The 14,142-nt window shown below is 44.1% G+C and overlaps 1 protein-coding gene across 3 annotated transcripts in view; it reads left to right on the top strand.

The window, feature by feature from the left end:
* SMARCA4 (SWI/SNF related, matrix associated, actin dependent regulator of chromatin, subfamily a, member 4) overlaps nucleotides 1-14,142 on the top strand; it is a 102,779-nt gene that overhangs the window by 78,652 nt on the left and 9,985 nt on the right. For 2 of the 3 annotated variants that reach the window (XM_040346462.1, XM_040346461.1), the window contains exons 24-29: nucleotides 71-237; nucleotides 375-538; nucleotides 3,205-3,432; nucleotides 8,931-9,041; nucleotides 9,717-9,935; nucleotides 12,172-12,425. In XM_040346462.1, the coding sequence (XP_040202396.1) occupies nucleotides 71-237; nucleotides 375-538; nucleotides 3,205-3,432; nucleotides 8,931-9,041; nucleotides 9,717-9,935; nucleotides 12,172-12,425 (1,143 nt within the window). The remainder of the gene's footprint in view (nucleotides 1-70; nucleotides 238-374; nucleotides 539-3,204; nucleotides 3,433-8,930; nucleotides 9,042-9,716; nucleotides 9,936-12,171; nucleotides 12,426-14,142) is intronic. The other variant, XM_040346463.1, reaches the window with a different exon arrangement.

A 14,142-nucleotide genomic window follows, 5' to 3' on the forward strand; every position in this document is an offset into this window, starting at 1 on the left:
TTAACATGGAAGTGACTGTACATGACAAGCTGACAAATTCCGCTAAAGCTTTCCCTTCTGTGTTCTACAGGCAGGACCTCTACCGTGCCTCTGGAAAGTTTGAGGTCCTTGACCGCATTCTCCCCAAATTACGAGTCACCAACCACAAAGTTCTGCTCTTTTGTCAGATGACCACACTCATGACCATCATGGAGGATTATTTTGCTTATCGTGGCTTTAAATACCTCAGATTAGATGGTAATATAGATTGGGAACCTGGCCACGCTGTCTGGCAGGGGTACCTTGTTGGCTGTTCTAACAAGGCTTTTTCTTAAATAATGTTTTGTATACTTCTGGTAAGTCACAAAATCCTCACCATGTTTCTCGTCCTTTAGGAACAACTAAAGCAGAAGACCGTGGAATGTTATTGAAGGCCTTCAATGAGCCTGGATCAGATTACTTTGTCTTCCTGCTCAGCACTCGCGCTGGAGGCTTGGGCCTCAATTTGCAATCCGCGGACACCGTTGTCATCTTTGACAGCGACTGGAACCCACATCAGGTATGCAGGAGAGACCAAATCTGTGATGGTCAAGAGATTATAGGCCATTCAGTTTTGTTAATCTTCTGGGAAATGGCACTGTAGAGATGCCAATAGATTGTCGAGACAATCAGATGTGCAAAAACATATTGATCTCTATGTGAATAAAACAGCCCATAGATTATACAATTTTCTTTCTTTCCACCATGGGTGGTAATAAAGAAAATAGGGTGGGGGGAGAGCCATCAGAGTCAATGTTGATGGGAGATTGCCTCCTGTAGTGCTATTGTGTTCTGCCGGCGAGGAGCGTTACTTGATGTCAGAACACACAATTAACACTGCTGCCGGCAGTGATTGCTTGCAAAAAATCCATTAGGCTAGTTGTACTGAAGTTGATCGATTTTGATTGACTTGTAAAGCTTCAATTTTTTTTTTAAATGACAAACATATACATACCTCCACTGTGCAGTTTGTTTTGCACAGAGTGGCCCCAAACACCGTCTTCTGGTGTCCCTCAGCGGCTCTCGCGGCTCCTCCCCAGCATTGGGAGGCGCTCTCCCGGAGGGGGGTTACCTTGCGGGCGCGCTTCCATCATTCGATGTCCATTAGGGGTTCAACGGATCATCTTTGATCCGTGATCCGAACAGGCCACCACGTTCAGATCGGCACACCACGTGATCTGCGGATTGCAGCCATAGTAAAGGCAGCGGCTTCAGCCTTGCTCCGGAGTGGCGGCCATCTTGGTACACCCGGCAGCGGCCTAGGTGAGATGTGGACATTACAGGGGGGAGATGCCAAATGTAGGACTCTGCGCCATTGGATTTCATTGACAGCAGCGGGAGCCAATGGCTGTGCTGCTATCAATTTATCCAATCAAGAGCCGAGAACCCCAGGCAGAGGGACAGTGCATCTCTGCTGTGGAAAATTCCAGGGCTCAGGGAAGTAAAGGAGCCATTCATTAAGGTGAAAAAAACACGAAGGTTTACAACCCCTTTCAGTGCAACCAAGCCTGCCCATAGATTGAATTTCAGGCTGGTCCCTACTGAACCAGCCAAGATTCAATCCATCTATGGCTGGCTTAAAGCGGAGGTCCACAGAAAATCAAAACTTAAAGGGGTTTTAAAGGTAAAAAAAAGTATTTTTTTTTTTTAAATAGCTTCCTTTACCTTAGTGCAGTCCTTTTTCACTTACCTCATCCTTCCATTTTGCTTTTAAATGTCCTTATTTCTTCTGAGAAATCCTCACTTCCTGTTCTTCTGTCTAACTCCACACAGTAATGCGAGGCTTTCTCCCTGGTGTGGAGTGTCATGCTCGACCCTTCCCTTGGACTACAGGAGAGTCTGGATGCTCTCTACGTTGCAGATAGAGAAAGGAGCTGTGTGTTAGTGGGCGTCCTGACTCTCCTGTAGTCCAAGGGAGGGGGCGAGCACGACACTCCACACCAGTGAGAAGGCCTTGCATTACTGTGTGGAGTTACAGACAGAAGAACAGGAAGTGAGGATTTCTCAGAAGAAATAAGGACATTTAAAAGCAAAATCGAAGGATGAGGTAAGTGAAGGAGGACTGCACTAAGGTAAAGGAAGCAGTGATCTGCGATTTTTATTGTGACAGTGACATTGCGGCGGACATATCGGATACTTTTGACACATTTTTGGGACCATTCACATTTACACAGCGATTAGTGCTATAAAACTGCACTGTTTACTGTGTAAATGTGACTGGCAGGGAAGGTGTTAACACTAGGGGGTGCTGAAGGGGTTAAATATGTTCCCTAAAGTGTGTTCTAACTGTAGGGGGACTCGCAAGGGGAGGAGACAGATGTGTGTTCCTCTGCACTGGGAACACACATCAGTCTCCTCACCGCTGTCAGGACATGGATTTGTGTGTTTACACACACATCCATGGTCCTGCCGTGATTGCGGGCAATCGCGGGTGCCCGGCGGACATCGCGTCCCCTAGTGGCCGGGAATCCAAGGACATCATATGACGTCCAGTCTGAAGGAAGAAAGGTTCCCGCCGACATCAATTTACAGTGACTCGGTAGGGAAGTGGTTAAATGAGGGCAATCGGGTAAATTTGGTTTTGTTGCCATCACAACTGGGTGGGAACTTCTGACGCTGCCGCCCGTTGTGATGGCAACCTGGAAGTTTACGGCGATCCGCGCCATTAACACTGGGCATGCGCAAGAACGAGCGGTGAATGCTGGGAGCTCAGCATTCTCCGCATCCAGGAAATTAATGCTTGTGGGTTTCGCCATCATCAATTTTTATAACTTAATTTTTGATCCGAAAACGGACATCGGGGGGAGATATTACACCAAAACAGTGAACGTTATATTGTGAAAGTGTCGGAATGGCAGATTTTTTTTTTTTTATTTATAAATGAATGGTCGGCGGACCTCCGCTTTAAACATGAGAGACCAACACCATGTTTACTCCTAAAGAGTCAGGAGGGGAAAAGAGGAAAGGTGTGCAGTCATACTGCTGGCACTTCTTATATTGCAGTCAGGTCAGACCGTCTCACCTGCCCCGGTGACTGGCATAAGAGCAGTATGTCATTTGCAGGAACCATGGGCCCAATCTGCCCAAAAACAAAGCTGGGCATCTGTCACCGGAGTCTATGGCTAACTAAACATCTGGGAACAGACTACTTCATAATACTATTTTTTGTTTTGTTTGCGTGTGCAGGATTTACAGGCTCAGGATCGAGCTCACCGCATTGGTCAGCAGAACGAGGTGCGCGTTCTGCGCCTGTGCACAGTAAACAGCGTGGAAGAGAAGATCCTGGCAGCCGCCAAATACAAGCTGAATGTGGATCAGAAGGTCATCCAAGCTGGAATGTTTGATCAGAAATCCTCCAGCCATGAACGGAAGGCTTTTCTGCAGGCCATTCTGGAGCATGAGGAGCAGGATGAGGTAAGCCCACCCTATTCCTTCATATTGCTTTCCTGCGAAGATCTCTTTTATTTGTTTGGTCTTGGCTACTTGTCCACCTTCTGATTTTTCTTCCCCGTTCATCTTCTTTTCCATGTACAGTTGAGGGGGGGAAAAAAGTATTTGATCCCCTGCTGATTTTCTACGATGGCCCACTGACAAAGAAATTATCAGTCTATAATTTTAATTGTTAATTAAATAGGTTTATTTTGACAATGAGAGTCAGAATAACAACAAAAATATCCCGAAAAATGCATTTCAGAAAAGTTATAAATTGACTTGCATTTTAATGAGGAAAATAAGTATTTGATCCTCCCTATCGGCAAGATTTATGGCTCCCAGTTGTCTTCTACAGGTAACAAGCTGAGATTAGGAATCCCTTAAAGCAGTGATGGCGAACCTTGGCACCCCAGATGTTTTGGAACTACATTTCCCATGATGCTCCACTACACTGCAGAGTGCATGAGCATCATGGGAAATGTAGTTCGAAAACCTCTGGAGTGCCAAGGTTCACCATCAATGCCTTAGAGGGAGTGCTCCTAATCTCAGCTTGTTGCCTATATAAAAGACACCTGTCCACAGAAGCAATCAATCCGATTCCAATCTCTCCATCATGGCCAAGACCAAAGAGCTGTCCAAGGATATCAGGGACAAGATTGTAGATCTACACAAGGCTGGAATGGGATACAAGACCATCGGCAAGCAGCTTGGTGAGTTGGCGCGATTATTCGCAAATAGAAGAAACGCAAATCAACTCGATCTCTCTCGGTCTGGAGCTCCATGCAAGGTCTCAACCTTGTGGAGTTTCAATGACAAGGGTGAGGAATCGGCCCAGAACTTCACAGAATCTTGTCAATGATCTCAAGGCAGCTGGGACCACAGTCGCCAAAAAAACAATTGTTAACACACTACACCATGAAGGACTGAAATCCTTCAGCGTCTGAAAGGTTCTCCTGCTTAAGAAAGCACATGTACTGAAGTTTGCTAATGAACACCTGAATAATTCAGAGGAGAACGGGGTGAAAGTGTTATGGTCAGAGGAGACCGAAACCAAACTCTTTGACCTCAACTTGCCGTGTTTGGAGAAGGAGGAATGCTGCCTATGACCCCAAGAACACCATCAAACATGGAGGTGGAAACATTGTGCTTTGGGGGTGTTTTTCTGCTAAGGGGACAGGACAACTTCACTGCATCAAAGGGGCGACGGACGGGGCCATGTACCGCCAAATCTTGGGTGAGAACCTCCTTCCCTCAACCAGGTCATTGAAAATGGGTTGTGGGTGGGTATTCCAACATGACAATGACCCAAAACACACAGCCAAGGCAACAAAGGAGTGCCTCAAGAAGAAGCACATTAAGGTCCTGGAGTGACCTAGCCAGTCTCCAGACCTTAATCCCATAGAAAATATGTGGAGGGAGCTGAAGGTTCGAGTTACCAAACGTCAGCCTCAAAACCTTAATGACTTGGAGAGGATCTGCAGAGAGGAGTGGGACAAAATCCCTCCTGAGATGTGCAAACCTTGTGGCCAACTACAAGAAACGTCTGACCTCTGTGATTGCTAACAAGGGTTTTGCCACCAAGTACTAAGTCGTGTCTTGCAAAGGGGTCAAACACTTATTTCACTCAATAAAATGCAAATCAATTTATAACTTTTTTGGAATGCGTTTTTTTTCTGGATTTTTTTTTGTCCCGTCTCTCGCTGTAAAAACCTACCAATACAATTATAGACTGATCATTTCTTTTTCAGTGGGCAAACATACAAAATCAGCAGGGATCAAATGCTTCCCACCTCGTCCCATTTTTTTTTTTTTTTTTCCTCTTTTCTTTCTCTCCCCTCTGTTTTTCTGAGGGGAGGTGTTTTTTTTCTGTCTTTTTTATTATGTTACCTCTCTTTACCTTCCCTTTTTTTTGGTTTTTCCTTTCCTTTTTTCATTTCTTTTTTTTTTTTATTCCCTATTCCTTTTTTATTGCGTTCCCTCTGTCTTTGTCCTTTTTTATCTTCTTTTTTCCTTTCCAAAGCAAAATTGGAAACCTCATGGGGCTTTAAAGCGGAACTTCACTCTCTCAATCAACATTGACAATTGTTGATCCGTATGCTGATAGCATTAGTAAATAGATAGGAAAGTATTTTATATTTGCTTGTTTTAAACCTTTTATTCACATTTCGGTTACTTCCTGGTTTCCATGTCTAGGCAAATGATGTCATACATCCCAGGTGTCTTTATGGGGGCAGGAGGGGTTTCCTCAGCTAAGCACACCCACCTGCCTCCATGCCTAAGCTAAGGGCGGGCAAATGGATTCCAGGAAGTAAATGCTACATGAAACATTTGCCCTTACTCAAGATGGCCATAGCCAGAAATGCTAGGGGGGTGTTTTTTTAAAGTAATTTTGCAACAAAATAAAGCATGGAGACATGACATGGATGGGGGAGTTGGCTTTGAATATTAAAAATTATTTAGATTGTGTTTGTGGTGCTCAGATGCAGTATAGTTTCACTTTATGCCACTGGGAGTCAAATAACCATAATTGATTCATAAAAACATTCTTTATTACAATCCTTATAAAAATCAACCGACAACCATACAATTTAAAAACATATAAAATCTTTAATGGCTGTAGGATAGATCCCAACGACGGCCCATATGAGTGTCAACATGACAAGACTTGATCTACGTGTTTTGCTGGATCCCTCGCTTCATCAGGACCATGTATTGTCACATTTGTTGCCCAATCATAACTACAATGATATATATACTATGTAAAGGAGGAGGGAAATACAGCCATTAACACATAGACTAGTTAATGTACAAAAATTCTGTCCTTGTCAGGGGGAGGTGGCGTGGCTGGCCCTTATCCCTTCCTCTCTTCCTCCCTTGCTTTTTTCCTCCCTTGCTTTTTTTCCTCCCTTGCTTTTTTTCCTCCCTTGCTTTTTTTCCTCCCTTGCTTTTTTTCCTCCCTTGCTTTCTTCCTCCCTTGCTTTCTTCCTCTCTTGCTTTCTTCCTCCCTTGCTTTCTTCCTCCCTTGCTTTCTTCCTCCCTTCCTTCCTTTCTTCCTTCCTTTCTTCCTCCCTTCCTTCCTTCCTTTCTTCCTCCCTTCATCTCTTCCTCCCTTCATCTCTTCCTCCCTTCATCCCTTCATCTCTTCCTCCCTTCATCTCTTCCTCCCTTCTTCCTTTTCCCTCCCTTCATCCCTTTTCCCCTCCCTTTTTCCCTCCCTTCATCCCCTTTTCCCACTCTTTATCCCTTCTCCCTCCCTTCTTTCTTCTCCCTGCCTTCCTCCCTTTTTCCTTCTCCCTCCATAATATATTGAATTCAGACTGCTAATAGAATATATTCACTAATGTATCTATGATGGGATGTCCAAAGACGTCTTTAAACTTACCCTATTGATTTATGAACAAAAATAAAAGTTTAAAAGTGTCTGCAGACAAAGACTCCACTCCTCCACAAATGGAAATGATCTTAATATTCAGAACAATTGGAGTATAACTAGTGCATGCCATACAGGCAGGGCGGCGTATCTACTGCCAGGTAAACAAGACGTTTGCCTTGGGTGGAATTTTTTAGGGGGGTGGCGCTACATCCAGGTAGAAGGGCAGAGGTGGCTCTTTAACCAATTCCCATCCTTTTGGTGGTTGTACCAGGATGATGCCTGCAGCTGCACGTTTTTTAGAGTCGGCGGTTGGTTCTTTTGTAAAAGCAATCGGAGCGGCTTACTAGCCGCTCTGTTGCTATTGCAAGCAGAGATGGGGAGGCCTGCCCCCTTCCCCGCGGCCTTCAGCGCTTCTCTCTGGCTCTCTCGTCTCACGCGACCAGATGGTGCGTCCACCAGCTAGCCAGACAGCCAAGCAAAGTCGGGATTGGCTTTAATTGGCTGTTCATATCCAAAAACGATGACCTGACATAATTTTCGATTTACTCGGAAACCATTGGCGCCAGTTTTAAAAAAAATCGAAAGCATTCAAAAACACAGATTCTGGTGTGTTCGTTTTTGAGATGCAGAGAAGGGATTTGGGTTCTTATAGACCCCAGATCTCTCAATAAAGAGTACCTGTCACCAGTGTTAATTTCGTCAACTAAAACAATTCAGATGACTAAAATGCCATTTTAGTTTAGTCCTAAGATTAACACTACTCTGCTGCCCATTTCTAAATTGGCAACGCAATTTCATCCAGAGCCTATAATAGCACATTAAAGTTTAAACATTAATTGCCCTACAGCATAAGGGTAAGTAAGGGGCATCTAATCTACTAAACTGCTGAAAGTGGAAAAAAATTTAAGAAAAGTTTATTCAATGTTGGTAATATATTTAGGTAATCTGTGCAATAGCATTACAGCCAATAGAGTTTAAGTTTTTTTTTTTTTTTTTTTTTTTTTGTATTTTAAAGTTGCATTTATGTTGGCCAAAAAGCAAGATTTGATTGTTTATGAAACTTGGTTTTATTCTTAAAGACATTATATATCACAGCGGCTAATTCTGTGTCTGTAGTGAATGTTCAAACCTTAATACCATAAATGTTATTAGATTTTAACTCCAGGAGTATATAAGGAGTTTGGAAATTCTAGAGAAATGTTTAAATAATGCACTACAATTTAACTAAACCCATTAGATTTTAGTAGACTAAAATGCACTGGAGATTTTAGTCGACTAAAATGTGACTAAAACTATTTGGAGGACTAAAACTAAAATGGCATTTTAGTCAAAAGACTATGACTTGGCCCTGATTCACATTGAAGCCATTTGGCATGCAATTTGGCATGTCAAATCGCATGCCAAATTGGCGGCAATTGCACCGTCCGACGCACTGATTCCCAAAAGTAGTACTACTTTTGGTGACTTTGTGTTGTGATTTCTATTGACGTCTGTGCAGCAGACGTCTCTGAAATCGCCCCCGAAGTCGGGACGGACATGCAGGAGTGAATTCCTGCTGTCAGTGTGAACCTGGGCTAAATCGAAATTTGTAATAATACATTTTTTTTTTTTTAAAGGTGCCTCGTTCTCCCGTGCTCGCTCGCAAAGGCGTACGCATGTGTCGGTCCCGCACGCAAACGGCAATCGACACACGCGAGGTATCGCCACGAACGTCAGACCATGGGCAGTAATTCTATAAATGGCACTTGGAGGAATCGTGTCTCCGGGTCTGATGAGGAAGCCGCAGCTGTTCACTGTGAATGACTGCAGCTTCACCATCGGACCCTAAAAACAGAACGATATACCGTGGGGGTTTGGGCGGACGCGCGTTTTTTTTTTTTTTTTTGTCTAGGGCAGCACAAAACCAAAATACACCATTGCATACAAGTATAAGGGGAAGAGCGAAAATAAAGAGAGCTAGATCTCTGATATAGACATCTTAGAAAGTAGCGGTCTTATAAAATCATGTCTTACTTAGAGTCATATAACCAGAGATTGGAGATGGTGTCACCCTTACCAAGCATTGGAATAAACTTGTTTTCCTCTTTTTCCCATGGTTCTCTGGCAGATCACATCAGACAATAAACAATTGATTTTGCAGGAGGAGGATGAGGTTCCTGATGATGAAACTGTGAATCAAATGATTGCAAGACATGAAGAGGAGTTTGAGTTGTTCATGGTAGGTCTCATGCCTGGTTTTACCGTATTTGCCGGCGTATAAGGCGACTGGGCGTATAAGACGACCCCCTAATTTTCCAGCTAAAATTTGGGTTTTGGGATATACTCGCCGTATAAGACGACCCCCTTCCTACTAGTCTGTCTGGAAGCTGAGGGGTAGCCGGAACAACCGCTGACAGGAACAGGCTTTATTCAGCTTTTTCAAATCTCACTGTGCCGTCAACATGCCTCACTGTGCCATACCTTATTGCTGTACTGCGGGCGTCCATTACTCAAAAGCCGCGCCGCCTCCTCGTGCTGTTCCGTGATAGGCGCCCGTGTTTTCCGCCTATCACGGTGGTCCTCTGAGGATGAGAAGACATCCGTGATAGGAGGAACACCGAACCAAGGCTCTGCTGGGAAACCAAGTGTTCCACCTATCATGGAACACCACAAGGAGGAGGCGCAGCTTTTGAATAATAGATGCCCGAGGTCTGGTACCGGCGTATAAGACGACCCCCGGGTTTTGAGGCAAGTTTTTAAGCCCAAAAGGTTGTCTTATACGCCGGAAAAAAACGGTATGTTCCAATGATTCCGGTGACTTAGATTAAAGCTGCCATTTTTAAGACTGCGTCACCTGGACTTAATTTTTCTCTCGTGGCTTCGGTCTCGTTATTTTTTTTTTTTTTTTTTTTAGCGAATGGATTTGGACAGGCGGCGAGAGGAAGCTCGCAATCCCAAGCGCAAGCCTCGTCTGATGGAGGAGGATGAGCTGCCATCTTGGATCATTAAAGATGATGCTGAGGTGGAGCGTCTTACCTGTGAGGAGGAAGAGGAGAAGATGTTTGGTCGGGGTTCCCGTAGTAGGAAGGAGGTGGATTACAGCGACTCTCTGACGGAGAAACAGTGGCTGAAGGTGCGTTTGTTTGTTCTAGTTATTATGCATAAAGCAAATATTTAACCACTTAAGGACTGGGCCTCTTTTTAAAAATTTGTTTACAAGTTAAAATCCTTTTTTTTTATATTTTTTTTTTGAAAAAATAAATAAATTATATATATATATATATATATATATATTAAAAAAAATTATATATATATTTTATATTGTTTGGTGGGTTCTAAGTAATTTTCTATCAAAAACAAAAAAGGATTTTAACTTGTAAACAAATCTTTATATATATATATATATATATATATATATATATATATATATATATATATATATATATATATATATATATATATATATATATATATATATATATATATATATATATATATATATATATATATGGAGAGAGATTTTTTTCAGACACCCTAGAGCCGGATTGTCGAACTCAATTTCATGGTGGGCCGTATCAGCATTATGATTGCCCTCAAAAGAGCCGGTTGTATCTGTAAGAGGCACCCCACCATCAGAAGTTGAGTCTCCCTTACATCACAGTACACCCCCTTTCCTTATGCTGCTGCTGGGAAGAAGCTGGATGCATTGCTTGAAAGTAAGAGTCTGGAGGAAGACCAGGAAAGGGCTGGAGCTCTGCTGCAGGAGAGGTGCAAGGGCCACATGAAACGGCCTGGAGGGCCAGATTCGGCCCGCGGGCCTTGTGTTTGACACCTATGCCCCTAGAGAATAAAATGGCGGTTGTTGCAATACTTTGTCACACCGTGTTTGCGCTGCGATCTTACAAGCAATTTTTTTGGGGGGGGGGAAATAAATTGTTTGAATTAAAAAATAAGAAAACCGTAAAATTAGCCCAAATTAATTTATACTGTGAAACAGTGAAAGTAATAATTAGTATATTTAATGCCTTATCTTGGCCCCAATCTATCGGCTTCCAGCTTCTCTGGGTTCAGATACCGATATTCCCTTTACAAAGCCCTTAAAGTTATTTTAAACGTTGACATTTTTTTTTTGTATAAACAACAAACTTGTTCTACTTACCTGCTATGTGTAATGGTATTGCACAGAGCGTCCCCCATCCTCCTCCTCTGGGGTCCTCCATTGAAACTTCTGGCTCCTCCTGACTTAAGAGTACCCCATAGCAAGCTTTAAGGTATAGTATAGTGTGCCCCTATAACAAAGTAAAAAAAACGTCCTTCTCCTGCCCAGGACTACATATCCCACAAGGCATTGCTCCTCGCACATTCACAAACTCTCGGGCACTTACTGACATGTATGAATGGTGTACTGAGCTGTATGTGTGTTGCACTGTATTTCCTGACATGTAAACAAATAATGCATTCTGTATGCAGGCCAACTAATCGGCTGACCAACTAATCGGTTATAGTTGACCACTATTTTCATCAATTAAGTCAATTTTAGTAGTTTCAGCCCTACAGTAAAGCATGCTTGTTATACTCACTGTGGAACCTAAGGGGGTTAATCCGGCGCATTGTGTTAAAAGGCTGTTTGATCCAGTCTTTTCTGATCCTCCCCTTCTTTCACTGTCCCCTAATAATTGCCTGATAACAGAGTTTATGGAGTCAGGCTGCACCTGCTCAGTTTGGTGTGTGTTGCTATAAAGAGAGGTTTTATTTATTTTTTCTTAGTAAGAGTGCATGTGATCAGCACAGGGCCAATCGCCACTGTCCAGACACGAGGGTCAGGGGTTTGTCAGGAGGTGGGATTTTTCTTTTTTTATTGCAGGGGGAATGGGGATTTCAAATCTACTAACCACTTAACGCTGCCTTACAAACTGCATTTTGCGGCTTATTCCTTACTAAGTGCAGTGAAATGTGTGAAATCGCGCAGTTCACATATTTTACTGCACTTGGTAGGGAAAAAGTAATGCAATTTGTAAGGTAAGGAGTTAAGTGGTCAGTAGATTTTAAATTCCCCCATCCCCCCTGCTAGCACAAATCTCCCCCCCCCCCCAAAAAAAAAGCCCCTCCTGACACAAGGACAGGTCCAGGTCTATGGAATGTTCTGAGGTCTTGAGGTGACGACCCTTAATGCTCCCTTTACACAATGCTTGCTGGTTTGCCCTGTAAAAATCAAACAGCTTGGAGACCGACAATGCCAGAGAAGGGTTGACACCTGCTACTTCCATGATGCAGTAAATTATTCTTCACCCTCCCCTGCACTCCCCTTTTTATAGCATTTGTTCGCTGCTCAAGTACAGGTGTAATAAATGTGGTTGTTCTCTGATCAGGCCATAGAAGAAGGTACATTGGAGGAAATTGAGGAGGAGGTACGTCAGAAGAAGACCACTCGCAAGCGAAAGCGAGATATAGACCCGGGAATGTCCACTCCTACCACCAGCACGCGGATTCGGGAAAGGGAGGACGACGGCGGCAAGAAGAAGAAAAGAGGAAGACCACCAGCTGAGAAGCTTTCCCCCAACCCTCCAAACCTCACCAAGAAGATGAAGAAAACTGTGGATGCAGTCATCAAGTACAAGGACAGGTGAGTGGTCAACAAAGTGATCTTTGGGGCATTAAAGTGATACTAAAGTCTTTTTAATGTTTTCATTTAAAAATAACAAACCTGTTATACTTGCCTCCTCTGTGCAGTGGTTTTGCACAGAGCAGCCCTGATCCTCCTCTTCTCGGGTCCCTCATCGACACTTCTGGCCCCTGCCGAGTGCCCCCACAGCAAGCAGCTTGTTATTGGGGCACCCAAGCCAAGCTGCTGCTCCGTGTGTCTATTCAGACATGGAGCCACGGTTCCGCCCTGCCTCCTCTCTCTCCTCATTGACTTTGACACCAGCGGGAGCCAATGGCGCCCCGCTGTTTCAGCCAATAAGAGGGGAGCGTACCGGGCATCCAAGATTCTTGTTCAACATTGCTGGATTGAGATGGGGCTTGAGTAAGTATTAAGGGGGCTGAGGGGGGCTGCTGCATACTAAAGGTTTTTTATCTCAATGCATAGAATGCAAATAAATATTCCTTTTAAAGTGGAGGTCCGCCCACTGCTGCAAAAATAAAGAGCCAGCAACTACACATACTGCAGCTGCTGACTTTTAAATAATGGGACACTTACCTGTCCTGGAGTCCAGCAATGTCGGCACCTCAGCTGATGTTTCCATCAGCTGTCAGGTGCTGCCGCCGCAATAGCCAGTAATGGAACCCGGTAGTGAAGCATTACGGTCCCTACAGCGCATGCACAAGCACCCGCTGCGCACTCCTGCTGGCCCGGTGGCGGGGGAAGGAGGAGGGAGCTGAACGGTGGCAGCTGAGGCTCCTAGGAGGGGAACCATCCATCCGTCCAAATGTGGCACCGGAGGGGGAGAAGGAGACACATGAGGGGAAGTTCCACTTTTGTGTGGAACTCTGCTTTTAGTACAATGGAAACGCAGATGTTTAAAGTACATGTAAATCCTTGCATATACTCAGTGACTAGTCTCTGTGATACACAGAGATTAAACAAATGCACCTACATAAGTTGTACCTGTTTTTATATGCAGCCTAATCCGGTGTTTCTCAACTCCAGTCCTCAAGGAGCCCCAACAGGTCATGTTTTCAGGATTTCCCTCAGATGAAACGGCTGTGGTAATTTCTAGGGCAGTGAAACTGATCAAATCACCTGTGCAAAATAATGGAAAGCCTGAAAACATGACCAGTTGGGGCACCTTAAGGCCTGGAGTTGAGAAACGCTGCTCTAGTCACCTTTACAGCCTCCTGAAACACATATTTTACACAGCATTTCTGAGCTTCTAAAGCAGGAATCTCCAAACTGTGGCCTGTGGGCCAGATGCGGCCCTTTGCTTGCCTTTTATCCGGTACTTGGAGCACTATTACTTTATAGGCACCGGTGACAGGGGCCCTGTTCCTCCCATTGGCACCAATTATGTATTTTTTTTTTTTTTTTTACTCCCGCTGGCCAAAATCCAGCCACCCTAAAGTTGAAAAAACAGTAAACTGGTCTGTGACGGAGATGTAGGTGGAACATACACACATGGAGAGTAGGAGCCCCCACAAAGCCTTCTATTTAACAGTAGAGGGGGTTAACACGCAGCCAGGTAGCAGGTATCACAGCCGGGCAAAACAAGAGTCAGTAACACAGTATAAATGCACAGCGGGGAAGCAGAATGGTAAAAGGTAATCCACACCAGGCTGGCCAAACCAGAGAAATAACAGAGTTCTGGCAGGTAGGGAAAGTCTGTTCCCAGTACTGGACACAC

The sequence above is a fragment of the Rana temporaria genome, chromosome 3, assembly GCF_905171775.1.
Source record: "Rana temporaria chromosome 3, aRanTem1.1, whole genome shotgun sequence".
NCBI classification, from domain to species: Eukaryota; Metazoa; Chordata; class Amphibia; order Anura; family Ranidae; genus Rana; species Rana temporaria.